Source organism: Phacochoerus africanus, chromosome 4, assembly GCF_016906955.1.
Source record: "Phacochoerus africanus isolate WHEZ1 chromosome 4, ROS_Pafr_v1, whole genome shotgun sequence".
Taxonomy (NCBI): Eukaryota; Metazoa; Chordata; class Mammalia; order Artiodactyla; family Suidae; genus Phacochoerus; species Phacochoerus africanus.
The window spans coordinates 5175386-5189179 of record NC_062547.1 but is presented as its reverse complement, the minus strand read 5'-3'; the positions used below and the strand labels follow the sequence as shown (position 1 = coordinate 5189179).

Here is a 13794-nt window from a genome sequence, read left to right as displayed (position 1 = left end):
GGCAGGGTGAAAATGGCAACTAGGGCCTCCCAAGCCAGAGGCTCAGCACACACATCTTGATCGAACTATCTGGTCAGGGAGTCTGAGACCAGAGGGTCGGCCTTGGCCAAGCCTGGCTGCTGCCTCACCATCCAAGACCAGGACCAGAACTCAGGCTAAAGGCTAGGGTAAGGACACCAGAGCTCAGCCAAATGAGGCCTGCGCCCTGGTTCCGGTGTGGGTGGAGGGGATGGCCCTGATTTCGAAACTCTCCTTCCTCTCCTGACACTGGCCGCAAAGTGCAGCCTCTGCAAAAGGGATGCACGCGGTGGGTGAAACAGCCACTCACGGTGAACAACTTTCCACCAGGTCTAGAGCTAGCCAGGCCTCCTCCCCTGCTCTCCATACTCCCATTCCCGACGCGGTGCCCTAGGGAGCCGCCCCCAGCCCCACCGCTCAACCCTCCTACCTCACACCACATGGCAGGGTCCAGCCCGTGGTGTGCATTTAAGGGCACCTCCCGCCTTGCCCGCACACGCAGGCATGGTCGGAACCCCGCGGGGCCTGGGGTAGGAAGAGCGGGGCATGGGAGGGGAGCTGCCAGGAAAACGCAGGTAACCCAGGAGCAGCAGGGCCCCGGGCTGCTGCGCACGCACGCGCAGAAACCGCGCACGTCCCGGGAACTTCCGCACCGCCCCTCGCCGAGCGGCCGGGTACCCGGTCCCTCCTTCCCCTTCCGGACCTGCAAACAGGGGTCTGCGCCAGACCTAGGGCGCCCCCTGCAGGGGCCTGGCGGAGCTGTCCCAGGCCCCGCCCTCCGGAACGCCCTCTGCAGACCCTTCCGGGCTGAGTCCCGGGCGGAGACCCGGGTCCTTGCGCGCTAAGTTGCCGGGGTCCTGGGCAGCGCCCCTCGCCCGCCCACAGCGCGCGCGGACCCCCTGCGGTTACCATGGCTACAAAGCCCGGGGGCGCGCCCCGACGCCCCGCCCCGCCCCGCCCCGGCGAAGCCCCGCCCGCCGGGCCCGCCCTCCCCGCCGCCTGCACCGCCGCGGCCGCCACTGCCGCGGGGGCGCAGGGGCTGAGGTGGGCGCAGCGCCGGCGCGACTTGGACTGGAAGCGAGGGGGCTGCGCCAGGCCCGAAGCCGAGGCGGGGCCGGGCCGCCCCCTCTGCTCCCGCCGGCCTGCGGGCCCGAGATGCGGCGCTGAGGCCCAGCATGGCTGGCCCGGGCCCCACCTTCCCGCTGCACCGGCTGGTCTGGGCGAACCGGCACCGCGAACTGGAGGCCGCGCTGCACAGCCGCCAGGTGAGGCCCGCCGGGCATCCCGGCCGCCCTCCTGGTCCACCACCCAAAGCTGTGGTCTCCATCCTGGAGGCCGCCTGCCAGGCTCCTCCTCCCCGGCCAGAAGCCCAGGTCACCTGCCCCTCGCGCTTGGGCTTCTGGCCTCTGCTCCCAGGGCTGGGCCTTGCCCTGCTGGTCTCCCCACCTCACCGTGCATCCAGCCTCCGATTTCACACCGCACCGCCCCTGAGCCAGCTCCATTCCTGGTCCCCAGGTCGGTTCAAACTCTTGACATGGGCAGCTGCACCTCCACCTGCCCAGCGCCCCACCCCCACCGGGCCCCCAGCCCTATCCCTGGTAGAGGGCAGGAGAGGTGGGTGGCTCTTGCCTTGCCAGGACACTCAGGCCACCCTCTGCTGTATCCACCGCCTGTCTGCGGTCCTTATTTCCCGCAGTGACTCCCAACCCTATTCTTCCCAGTGGCCTTCTTGCTCGGCCTGTCCTTACTTGCCCTGTGCTGAGTGTCCCATCTCCCCCAGCATGACATTGAACAGGAAGACCCCCGGGGGCGCACTCCCCTGGAGCTGGCGGTGTCCCTGGGGAACCTGGAGTCTGTGAGAGTCCTCCTCCGACACAATGCCAACGTGGGCAAAGAGAGCTGCCAGGGCTGGGCAGGTACTGCAGAGGGCGAAGGGGCTCCTCTGAGGCTGGCAGGGGAGGTTGGTGTGTGGGAGCGGGCACCTGGGCCGGGGGCCACCTAGAGAGTCCCCTCAGCACCCTGGTGCCCCCAGTCCTACAGGAAGCAGTCAGCACTGGGGACCCCGAGATGGTGCAGCTCGTGCTCCAGTATCGGGACTATCAGAGGGCCACACAGAGGCTGGCGGGCATTCCCGAGTTGCTCCACAAACTCCGCCAGGTACAGCAGTGCAGAGAGCTATGGCCGGTAGCGGGGGTGGTGTCATGGAGGGGTAACCCTGGTCACCCATGCCAGGCCTGGCCCTGGAAGGGCACCCAGCCAGTGCCGCATGCTTTCCCAATGCTGTCAGTGAGGTGCCTCTCTTTTGACCCTGGCCCAGGGTCCCCTTGGAAAGAGGCCTCCAGGCGCACGAGGATGAGAGCGAGCCCTTTGGGAGGAAGGCCTTTGCCAGCATAGAGGGTCCTCTAGTGTCAGAAATCTCAACAGGGCCTCGTGGTTAATTTCCTGGAGGGAAGATTTCATCCCACTTAGTGGATGTGGCCTGGACCCCTGTGCATCCTTCTCAAAGCACACGGTTGGGGGGCCCAGTGGGAGAGCACACTGCCTCCTGGTCCCCACCCCAGGGGCAGGCCCAGAGAGGGCCATCGTGCCCCCTTTTCAGATGAGCACTCTGGGGTCCAGGGGGCAGACGCTCCCCCAGGGCCCCCGGCCTGCAGGTGTTTGTAGCCTGATTACTTGCCAACCTTTTCAGGCCCCACTTGGCCTAGCCTTTCCTGGGTGGGGTTTGGCTGGGGTGGGGCACCGCGGCAGCACCTCAGGCAAGACTTGCTGAAGGGCTGGGCTCCTTTGGACAAGGAGCGTCCCAGGCCCGCTGGCCCCCGGCTCCAGGCAGGGCCCTGACCGGTGCTCTGGTCCATCTCAGGCCCCCGATTTCTACGTGGAGATGAAGTGGGAATTCACCAGCTGGGGTGAGTGGGGACCTCTTGGCTCCCAGGGTCCTGGAAGGGGAGGAGGGGACTTTGGGAAAGAGCCCAGGTGTCACCTCCCTGCCCCCCTGCAGTGCCCCTCGTGTCCAAGATGTGCCCGAGTGACGTGTACCGCGTGTGGAAGAGGGGTGAGAGCCTGCGGGTGGACACCAGCCTCCTGGGCTTCGAGCACATGACCTGGCAGCGCGGCCGGAGGAGCTTCATCTTCAAGGGCCAGGGTGAGCTCATGGCGGGCACCCGGCAGGCCAGGGCCCCGGCTTCTCCCACGGCTTGTGAGGGCAGTGCTGTCCTATCTGTGTCTCCAGAGGGGGAGCTGGAGGTGGGGGTGGCGGGGACCCAGGGGCCGAAGCCACACCCCCTCCGCAGCGGGGGACCGAGGGCCCTGTGGTAGCCCCGAGGCCGCTGTCTGGGCCCAGCACTGACCTGTCCCCCCCACCCCCGCACCGTACGCCCCCACCGGCTGGCAGAGGCGGGAGCCTTGGTGATGGAAGTTGACCATGACCGACAAGTGGTGCACACGGAGACGCTGGGGCTGGCGCTGCACGAGCCGGAAGCGCTGCTGGCCGCCATGCGGCCCAGCGAGGAGCACGTGGCCAGTCGCCTTACCTCTCCCATCGTCTCCACCCACCTGGACACTCGCAATGTGGCCTTCGAGAGGTCAGTTGGGGCCTGGGCCCACCGGGGGCCGTGCTCTTGAGGCTCTGGCGGGGGGGCGGGGGTCACTGTAGGCCCAGCGTCACTCCCAGACTCCCTGCCCCCACACGCCTGTCTACACTGGCGGCCGTCTGCGGGGGAGGAGGCTAGGACAGGGTGTCCCCGGTTTCTCTGACTTCTGAGTTCACATCTTTTCCCATAAACACAAAGATTCGGGCTGTGGTTCTTTGCGCCAGTGTTGGCTTCTCAGTAGTGCGGCTGAGTCGGGGCCAGAGTCCTCTGCGGGCAGCCTGGGAGCCTGTCCTTCCTGCCAGGGTGTTACTTCTCTAACAGCATATGCCCTAGTTCCAATAACAGCCTTTAGAAGTAATTAATAACAAACGCTTTCTTGGAGTTCTGTGGCGTAGCAGGTTAAGGATCCGGTGTTGTCACTGCAATGTCTTGGGTCACTGCTGTGGCGCAGGTTCAATCCCTGGCCCAGGAACGTCCACATGCCATGGGCGTGGCCCAAACAACACAAAACTAAAACCAGCTTCCTTGAGATGTAATTTCATATACCACACAGTTCATCTGTTTAACGGGTGCAGCTCGGGGGTGGGGGGGTTAGTATATTCACAGCTATGTAACCAGCTCCACTCGCCAATTTTAGAACATTTTCATCAGCTCAAAAAGAAGCCCTTTAGCAGTCAGCTCCCATCCCCTCATCCCCTCCCCTAGTGAATCTACTTTCTGTCTCTGTAGGTTTCTCTGTGCTGGAATTTCACATGAATAGACTCATGCAATATGTGGTCTTTTGTGACTTGGCCTTTTAGCTTAGCGTCATGTTTGCAAGGTTCATCCAAGTTGTAGCATGTAACTGCTTCATTCCTTTTTATGGCCAAATCCATTGTATGAGTATCCCACATTTCGTTTATTCATTCCGTGGACAGACAAGGATTGTTTCCCGCCTTTTAACTGTTACGAATAATGACGCTCGAACCGTGAGCGTACAGGTTTTTGTGTGGACGTGTTTTCCTTTCTCTTGGGTGTTTACCTAGGAGTGGAAGTGCCAGGTCACGTGGTAACATGTGCTAATTAAACACAGATGTTTAGTTGTCTTAAGAACTGCCTGGAGTTCCCGTCTTGGCTCCCTGATAGCGAACCCCGACGGATATCCATGAAGACGAGGGTTCGATCCCCGGCCTCGCTCAGTGGGCTGAGGATTGGGAGTTGCCGTGAGCTGTGGTGTAGGTCACAGATGCGGCTCGGATCCCGCATTGCTGTGGGTGTGGCCGGCAGCTGTAGCTCCCATTGGACCCCTAGCCTGGAAACTTCCATAAGCCACAGGTGCGGCCCTAAAGAGACAAAAACAAAACACTCTCAGACTATTTGCTCCCCAGCACGTACTGCTCACGAATTTGTTTCTTTCGGGGTCATGCCCACCCTCGTGGGTGTGAAGTGGAATTCACTGCGGCTTTGGTTTACGTTTCCTCCGGGACCAGTGACACGGAGCATCTTTTCACGTGCGTCTCAGCCACTTGTGTATCTTCTTGGGCGTGGTGTCTCTTCAGATCCTTTGCCCACTTTAGAAGCTGGGTTATTGTTTCATTACTGAGGTACGGTTGTTCTTTATATATTCCAGATATAAATCCCTCATCAGTTATTTGATTTGCAAATATTTGCTCTCCCATCCTACGGGTTGTCTTTTCACTTTGGGGATGATATCCTTTGAAGTGCAAAAATGTGTACTTTTCATAAAGTCCAGCTTATCTATTTTTCCTTTTGTTGCTTGAGCTTTTTTTTTTTTTTTGTCTTTTTTAGGGCCACACTCATAGCATATGGAAGTTTCCAGGTTAGAGGTCCAATAGGAACTAGCTGCCAGCCTGCACCACGGCCACGGCAACGCCGGATCCTTAAGCCACTGAGTGAGGCCAGGGACCAAATCCGCATCCTGATGGATACTAGTCAGGTTTGTTACTGCTGAGCCATGAGAGGAACTCCTGCCTGTGCTTTTAGTGTAATATCTAACAATTCTTTGCCAGATCCAGTTCATAAAGGAGTTCCCTGCTACACAGTGGGTTAAGGGTTGGGCATTGTCACTGCAGCGGCTCAGGTCTATGCCGTGGTGCAGGTTCGATCCCTGGCCCAGGAACTTCCACATGCTTTGGGCGTGGCCACAAACAAAAACAAAGCAGAGTCATGAAGATTTTTCCCCAATGTTTTATTCTGAAAATTTTGTAGTTTTAGCTCTTACATTTAGCTCTTTGATCCATTTTGAGTTAGCATTTGCGTATGGTGGGAGGTAAGCTTTGCCGTCATTCTTTTTCGTGTGACTCTCCACTTGTCCAGCCCCATTTGTTTTTTTGTTTGTTTGTTTGTTTTTTGCCTTTTTGCCTTTTCTAGGGCCGCGCCCACGGCATATGGAGGTTCCCAGGCTAGGGGTCTAATCGGAGCTGTAGCCACTGGCCTACGCCAGAGCCACAGCAGCAAGGGATCCGAGCCGTGTCTGCGACCTACACCACAGCTCACGGCAACGCCGGATCGTTAACCCACTGAGCAAGGGCAGGGACCGAACCCGCAACCTCCTGGTTCCTAGTCGGATTTGTTAACCACTGCGCCACGACGGGAACGCCCCCATTTGTTAAAAAGGCTCTTATTTCCCATTTATGGTCTTGGCACCCTTGTGGAAAATCAGTTGACCATAGAGCTATGGGTTTATTTCTAGACTCTCAATTCTATTCCGTTGATCTATAGGACTGCCTTTGTGTCAGTACCACCTTATCTTTTTTTTTTTTTCAGTAAGGATTTTTTATTTTTAATTTGTTTTATTGAAGTATAGCTGATTTACAACAATGTGTTAATTTCTGCTGTACAGCGAAGTGATTCAGTTATACATTCTTTTCCATATTCTTCTCTTCTTTTCTGTTGTGGCTGCCCCATGGCATATGGAGTTCCCCAGCCAGAGATCAGATCCAAGCCACAGGCGTGACCTAAGCAACACCGGATCCTTAATCCACGGTGCCAGGCCAGGGATCGAACCTGCGTCCCAGCGCTCTCAAGATGCTGCCGATCCCATTGCGCCGCAGCAGGAAGGCCTTCACGTTCTTCTGTAAAGATTTTTTAAAATTAAAGTGTGGTCGACGTACGGGGTTGTGCCAGTTTCTGCCGCACAGCAAAGCAACTCAGGCGTGTACGCGTGTTCCTTGTTTTGATATTATTTTCCATGATGGCCTGTTCCAGGAGAGTGGATTTGGTTCCCTGGATATCACAGGGTCTTACTTACATGTTGCTTTATCGTAAGTTTTTAAAATCGGAGAGTGTAAGTCTTCTGACTTTGTTCTTCTTTCTCAGGATTGTTTTTGCGATTGCGTCCCTGCAATTTGCTGTGAATTCCAGATTCAGCTTGTCAATTTCTACAAAGAATTCAGATGGGATTCTCATAGTGTCTGTGCCGAATCTGTCAGACAGTTTGGAGAGTATTGCCATTTAATTGGACATTAAAAATTAATGTTAAATCTTCTGCCATGAACATGGGATATTTTTCCATTTGTTTAGATCTTTAATTTTTGTCGGTGCTGTTTTGTAGTTTTCAGAGTACACTTTTTTTTTCGCTTTTTAGGGCCACACCTGCGGCATGTGGAAGTTCCCAGGCTAGGGGTCGAATCAGAGCTGCAGCTGCCGGCCGACACCACAGCCACGGGATCCGAGCCACGTCTGTGACCTACACCACAGCTCATGGCAACGCCAGATCCTTAACCCACTGAATGAGGCCAGGGATCAAACCTGAATCCTCAGGGATGCTAGTCAGGTTCAGTTCTGCTGAGCCTTCACGGGAACTCCTAGAGCAGGCATTTTTATCTGGTTTCTGACCTTAGGGGGAAGGCATTCCGTCTTTCTTCATTAAGTATGACGTTCGGTGTGGATGCCCTTTGTCAGATTGAGTAAGTTCCCTTCTATTTCTAGCTTGTTGAGTGTTTTTATCATGAAAGGGTTTGGATTTTGTCAAATAGTTGCTCTGTGTCTACTAATATGATTATGTGACTTTTATTTTTATTCTATTGATATGTGTTGCTATCCATTAATTTTTCGGATATTGAACCAATTGCGTATCCTGAGGGTAAATTTCACCCTGTTGTAGTGTGTAATTCTTTTCATGTGTTGCTAGATGTGGCTGGCTTTTGTGTCCGTATCCGTGGGAGATACTGGTTTATAGTTTTCTTGTGATGCCTTTGTCTGGTTTTACTATCTGGGCAGCGCCTCATAGCGTTGGGTTGGGTGGTATCACCTCCTTGTCTCTTTTTTACAAGAGTTGGTGAAGGATTGGTACCAATTCTTTAAAAGTACGGTGGGATTCTTTGCTGAAGCTCTCTAGGCCTGGGTTTTTCTCTGTGGGTAGTTTTTTATTCATTTGGTTTCGTTTTTACTACTTCACTTTCTACTTGTTACAAGTCTGTTGGATTATCTATTTCTTCTTCTTCTTTTTTTTTTTTTTTTTTTTGGTCTTTTTGCCATTTCTAGGGCCGCTCCTGCGGCATAAGGAGGTTCCCAGGCTAGGGGTCGAATCGGAGCTGTAGCCGCCAGCCTACACCACAGCCACAGCAACTGGGGATCCAAGCCGTGTCTGTGACCTACACCACCCCTCACGGCAACACCGGATCCTTAACCCACTGAGCAAGGCCAGGGATTGAACCCGCAACCTCATGGTTCCTAGTTGGATTTGTTAACCACTGCGCCACGACGGAACTCCTATCTATTTCTTCTTGAGTGAGTTTTGGTGGTTTATGCCTCTCTCTAGGATTTGTTCATGCCATATAAATTGTGTAATTTCTCGTGTACAATTTCTCATCATATTCCTTTGTTTATAATCCTTTTTATTTCTGTAGTGTCAGCAGTAGTGCCTCCTCTTTCATTTCTCCTCCTTCTTTCCTTCTTGTGTTTCTTCCTTTCTTTCCCTCCCCCTCCCTCCCTCCTTTCATCCACTTTCTTTCTTTCTTTCTTTCCTTCTGCTTGTGCCATGCTTGCAGCATTTGGAAGCTCCTGGGCCAGGGATCAAACCTGCACTACAGCAGCAGCCCAAGCTGCTGCAGTGACAACCCAGAGCCTTAACCTGCTGTGCCACAAGGGAACTCCTCCTCTTTCATTTCTGATTTGTGTAATTTGAGTTCTCTCTCTTTTCTTGGCCAGTAGCTAAAGGTTTGTCAATTCCATTGATCTTTTCAAAGAACTGGCTTTTGGTTGAATTGATTTTCTCCATTGTTCTCCTAATTCTCCATTTCATTAACTTTCACTCTAATAGTTATTATTTCCTTTCTTCTGCTTGCTGTAGGTTTAGTTTGCTCTTTTCCCAGTAATATGGACACTTAGGTTATTGATTTAAGATCTTTCTTCTCTCTTAATATAGCTTTTTACAGCTATAAATTTCCCTCTAAGCATTGCTTTAGCTGTGTCCCATCAGTTTCCCTTGTATCTCCGTTTCCATTCATCTCGAAGTGTTTTCCACTCTTGCTTTCGATTTGTTCTTTGATCCATTGGTTGCTTTGGAGAGCGTGGTTTACTTTGCACGTATGTGTGGATTTCCCAAATCTTTTTTCTGTTACGGGTTCTGGTTTCATCCCATTGTGACTGGAGAACATCCTTTGTATGATTTCTGTCCTTTCAGTGTCATTGAGGTTTCTTTTATGGCTGAGCACGTGGTCTGCCCTGAAGAATGTTCCACGTGCGCTTGAGCAGAAGGTGTATCCCGGTGGTGCTGGGTGGGGTGTTCTCAGGATGCCGTCGAGCCTACTTCATAGGGTCGTTCAGGTCTCCTGTTTCCTTGTTGATCGTCTATCTGCTCTTTCTATCCATTATTGCAAGTGGGGTACTGAAGTCTCCATCTGTTGTCGTTGAATCAGACGTACTTTTATTTTTAAAATTTTGGGGTTTTTTTTTTTTTTGTCTTTTTTGCTATTGCTTGGGCCGCTGCTGCTGCTGCGGCCTATGGAGGTTCCCAGGCTAGGGGTCAAATCGGAGCTGTAGCCACCGGCCTACGCCAGAGCCACAGCAACGCGGGATCCGAGCCGCATCTGCAACCTACACCACAGCTCACAGCAACGCCGGATCGTTAACCCACTGAGCAAGGCCAGGGACCGAACCTGCAACCTCATGGTTCCTAGTTGGATTCGTTAACCACTGCGCCATGACGGGAACTCCTGTTTTTAAAAATTTTTATGGAAAGCGTCAACCACATCTGAAAGAGGAGAGACTGGGATAATGCACTCATCAGCCAATGTTAACATTTATCAACAGTCTGCCAAGCTTGTTGAATCTGTCCTCCCGTCTTTCGTCTTTCTCCCCCTGACCATGTTAAAGCACATCCCAGAGGTCATAGAATTTCACCAGTAAATGCTTCTGCATGTGACAAACAGATAAGGATTTTTTTTTTAGGGCCGCACCCGTGGCATGTGGACATTCCCAGGCTAGGGTCGAACTGGAGCCACAGCAGCTGGCCTACGCCACGGCCGCAGCAACGTGGGATCCGAGCCGCGTCTGCAACCTACACCACTGCTCACGGCACTGCTGGATCCCTGACGCACTGAGCAAGGCCAGGGATCAAACCCACATCCTCATGGATACTAGCCAGATTCATTTCCACCGCACCACACGGGAACTCCCAGATAAGGATGTTTTTAAGCCCAGCCCCAACACCGTGACCTCGCCTAGCCCAATCGAGCAGTGATTCCCAGCACTTCCTAGTCCTCGGGCCTCTGTTCAGGTGTCACCAGCTGTCCAGGCCTCCTCTTCAAGGCCCCAGTGTGTGTCACAGTGGGAAGGCTAATCGCAGGGGGTCTTTGGAAGGGAAGACTTTGGCCAAAGTTGGGGGTGCGGGTCTTCATGAGCTCCTGTTTGGTCTGTTGCAGGAACAAATGTGGTATCTGGGGCTGGCGGTCTGAGAAGATGGAAACCGTTAGCGGCTACGAGGCCAAGGCAGGAGAGGCTAGTGGTGGGGGCCGGGGTAGGAGACGAGGCCCAGGAACCCTGCTTCTTCTCCACATTCACCCCATGTGGAGGGAGAGACAGAGCAGCCCATGGGCTCCAGAAGCCCTGTGTGACCAGGGGAACTCAGTGGGGCCCGAGCGCCCAGCCCCCGCCAAGCATGTAGGGATCTCCCGCAGCCCGGGCCCCCCGCCCAGCTTCCCGAGATGCAGCGAGGGGGATTGGCCCCTCATTAGTGACTCCTCGGGGTTCAGACCCCGCCACCTCCACTGCGGGGAGCGAGAGCTCATCCGTCCCTGGGGACAGGAGGACGTGGGTCCTCTGCTGGTGAGGCTGAGGGTGGGGAGCAGGCTCTGAGCCCCCAGCTCCCCGTGTCCCCCCTGCTCCCCAGGTGTACAGTGCCACCAATGTGGAGCTGGTGACACGCACACGCACGGAGCACCTCTCAGATCAGGACAAGTCGAGGAGCAAAGGTAAAGCCAGGTGCGCCTGCCCGCCGCCCGGTCACACCCCGTGGTGGGGTCGCCCTGGTCTGGGGTCAGGGCCGGAGGATCTGGGACAAGCCGGGGGGCTTCCTCATTCCTTCTGCTCCGCCTGCCACCACCCAGGAGGCTCCCAGGGTGGAGGGCGGGTGTGGGCAGCCGTGGGCAGCGGCCCCGAGTCCCCTCATGGGCTCCCACCCCTTCTCCTTAGGGGGGAAGACGCCATTCCAGTCCTTCCTTGGGATGGCCCAGCAGCACTCCTCCCACAATGGGGTGAGCAGGGCTGGGGGGGGCGGGGGCTGGGGGCCGGCTGGCCGGGGGCCACGGGGCGGGGCCAGGCAGGCGCCCCCGCAGCGCTGAGCCCGGTCCCGGGGCCCCCCCAGGCTCCCGTGCAGCAGGCAGCCAGCCCCACAAACCCCACAGCCATTTCCCCCGATGAATACTTTGACCCCAACTTCAGCCTGGAGTCGAGGAACATCGGCCGCCCCATTGAGATGTCCAGCAAAGTACAGAGGTGAGATCTGGGGGCTTCTCCCAGGGACGGGGACCCTGCCTGCTGCCCCCGGGCCCTTGCAGACTCCTGTCACCCACGGGGCCCCCTGGAGCGGGGGGCCTACTCCCGCAGCCAGCTGCCGTCTAGACCTCGGTCCCTGGGGGCAGGGGCCAGGTCTGGCTTAGCCGTGGTCCTCAGAGCCCAGCTCGAGGCTCGGAGGGCCTGGGGCTCCTGGCTTTGTGGCCCAAGGACGCATCTTCCCCCCGGAGGGTCTGGTCTCCTCAGTAAAATGAGAACAGTTGCCTTTGGCTGCCTGTTCGCAAGGGTGCTGCGCGGCTCTGAGGAGCCGTGACAAGTAGCCCAGTGGGCCCAGCGCCGTCCTGGGAACCTCACGTGGACTCCCTGGGGCAGGGGGCGGTGGGGGGGGGGGGTGGCGCTGAGAGGGCAGCCCAGCAGTCCTGAACCCGGGCTCTGCTGGACCCACCATACGGCGAGGAGGCGCCGGCCCGGCCGGCTGTGGGCCGAGGAGCAGGCTTAGGCCGGCCAAGGCCAAGTTAAGCCGAGAGCTCGGCCCTGCCCTCCTCATCCAGAAGAGCTGAGCTGGACGAACCACCCGAGGCCCCGCCTGAGCCCAGGGTCTGGAGGCAGCTCCTGGGGGAGGCAGGCAGGGGCAGCTGAGGCCAGCAGAGGGCACCCCGGGCCGGGCGGCGAGCACAGGACAGGCACGGGTCCCGAATGGGTGGGCCTGAGCAGGGCGGCCGCCGGAGGTTCCTTGACCCACGTCCTGCGGTCGGCTGGGCAGGTTCAAGGCGACACTGTGGCTGAGTGAGGAGCACCCGCTCTCCCTGGGTGACCAGGTGACGCCCATCATCGACCTGATGGCCATCAGCAACGCTCACTTTGCCAAGCTGCGCGACTTCATCACCCTGCGCCTGCCCCCCGGCTTCCCGGTCAAGATTGGTGAGAGGGTGGGCCTGGGCGGCCCGAGGGCCTCAGGCGGCCCTGGGCTGCGGGGCTGGCTCAGGCTGGTCGTCTCCTCCCAGAGATCCCCCTTTTCCACGTGCTCAACGCCCGCATCACCTTCAGCAACCTGTGTGGCTGTGACGAGCCCCTGAGCTCGGTGGGGGCGCCGGCGCCCGGCTCTGCCGTCGCAGCTTCAGGTACCGCTGCGGGCGGGCGCCGGGCTGTGCAGCTCGCCGGTCCCCGTGTGCCGGGGGGCTAAGCACGACCCCCCCTGCCACACCCAGGGAGCCCCTTCCCCTGTGAGGTGGACCCCGCCGTGTTTGAGGTGCCCGAGGGGTACAGCGTGCTGGGCACGGAGCGCAGCGAGCCTCTTCGCGACGAGGACGACGATCTGCTACAGTTTGCCATCCAGCAGAGCCTGCTGGAGGCGGGCACGGAGGCGGAGCAGGTGGGGTGCGGGCCGGGCCCAGGCCCTGAGCAAGGGCAGGGGTGGCAGAGGTGACAGCTCTGGGCTCTGGCTGCTGCAGGTGACTGTCTGGGAAGCCCTGTCCAACACCCGGCCTGGCACCCACCTTCCCCAGGGCACGGCTTTTGAGGAGCAGCTTCAGCTGGAGCGGTGAGGCCCTAGGACCAACCAGGTCCACGTCTCAGCCCTGCCCCGCCTCAAGGACCCTGCCAGCCCGGGGGGGGGGGTGGTTCTTGGCTGGTCGGGGTAGGTGGCAGGCGGGTGCTAGTCCCAGGACTCCAGGCCCCCTTCAAGGCCACCCTCCATCGTCGCTACCCACCAGCAAAGGCGGCCTGAGGGACGGAAAGACGGGGTCTTCCTGTCCCAGCGCCGTCCTTATCCTCAGCCTCCGTAGCCTTGTCCCCGCCCTTGGCACTCCCAGCCTTAGTGCTCACCGACCTGCTCTCCCCTCTCGTGCCTGGAAGGGCCCTCCAGGAAAGCCTGAGGATGTCCACCGAGACTGGGGGTCCGGGATCCCCTCACAGGACACCCCCGGCCCTGGCCCCCCCAAGCTTTGAGGAGCAGCTCCGCCTGGCCCTGGAGCTGTCTTCGCGGGAGCAGGAGGAGCGGGAGCGGCGGGGGCAGCAGGAGGAGGAAGACTTTCAGCGCATCCTGCAGCTCTCGCTCACGGAGCACTGAGTCCCCGGCCCCGGGGGAGGGCTCCCCACCCACTTTTATAACTTATTTATTTATAAACACTCTGCTGCTGAGCTTGGGGCCTGGAGCCCCGGGGGTGGGCCGGCATTGGAGACAGAGATGGAAATAAAGACACCCTCAGCAGCAGGCTTGCTCCACTCAGTG

General features: G+C 57.6%; 1 protein-coding gene across 3 annotated transcripts; it reads left to right on the top strand.

Moving 5' to 3' along the window:
* The first annotated feature begins 1023 nt into the window (after positions 1 to 1023).
* ANKRD13D (ankyrin repeat domain 13D) lies at positions 1024 to 13776 on the top strand. Of its 3 annotated transcripts, none has more exons than XM_047775137.1 (15): positions 1024 to 1283; positions 1799 to 1934; positions 2051 to 2175; positions 2879 to 2924; positions 3017 to 3160; positions 3410 to 3599; positions 10475 to 10541; positions 10942 to 11023; positions 11244 to 11305; positions 11416 to 11546; positions 12328 to 12485; positions 12569 to 12685; positions 12773 to 12936; positions 13016 to 13104; positions 13419 to 13776. In XM_047775137.1, exons 1-15 carry the CDS (start codon positions 1194 to 1196, stop codon positions 13630 to 13632), a joined length of 1815 nt encoding a protein of 604 aa, XP_047631093.1. In that variant the 5' UTR covers positions 1024 to 1193; the 3' UTR covers positions 13633 to 13776. The 3 variants fall into 3 exon arrangements, with proteins under 3 accessions (XP_047631093.1, XP_047631094.1, XP_047631095.1); XM_047775139.1 differs by lacking the exon at positions 1024 to 1283 and adding an exon at positions 1290 to 1533; XM_047775138.1 differs by lacking the exon at positions 11244 to 11305 and having other exon boundaries at positions 10942 to 11033; positions 11493 to 11546.
* The last annotated feature ends 18 nt before the right edge of the window (positions 13777 to 13794 follow it).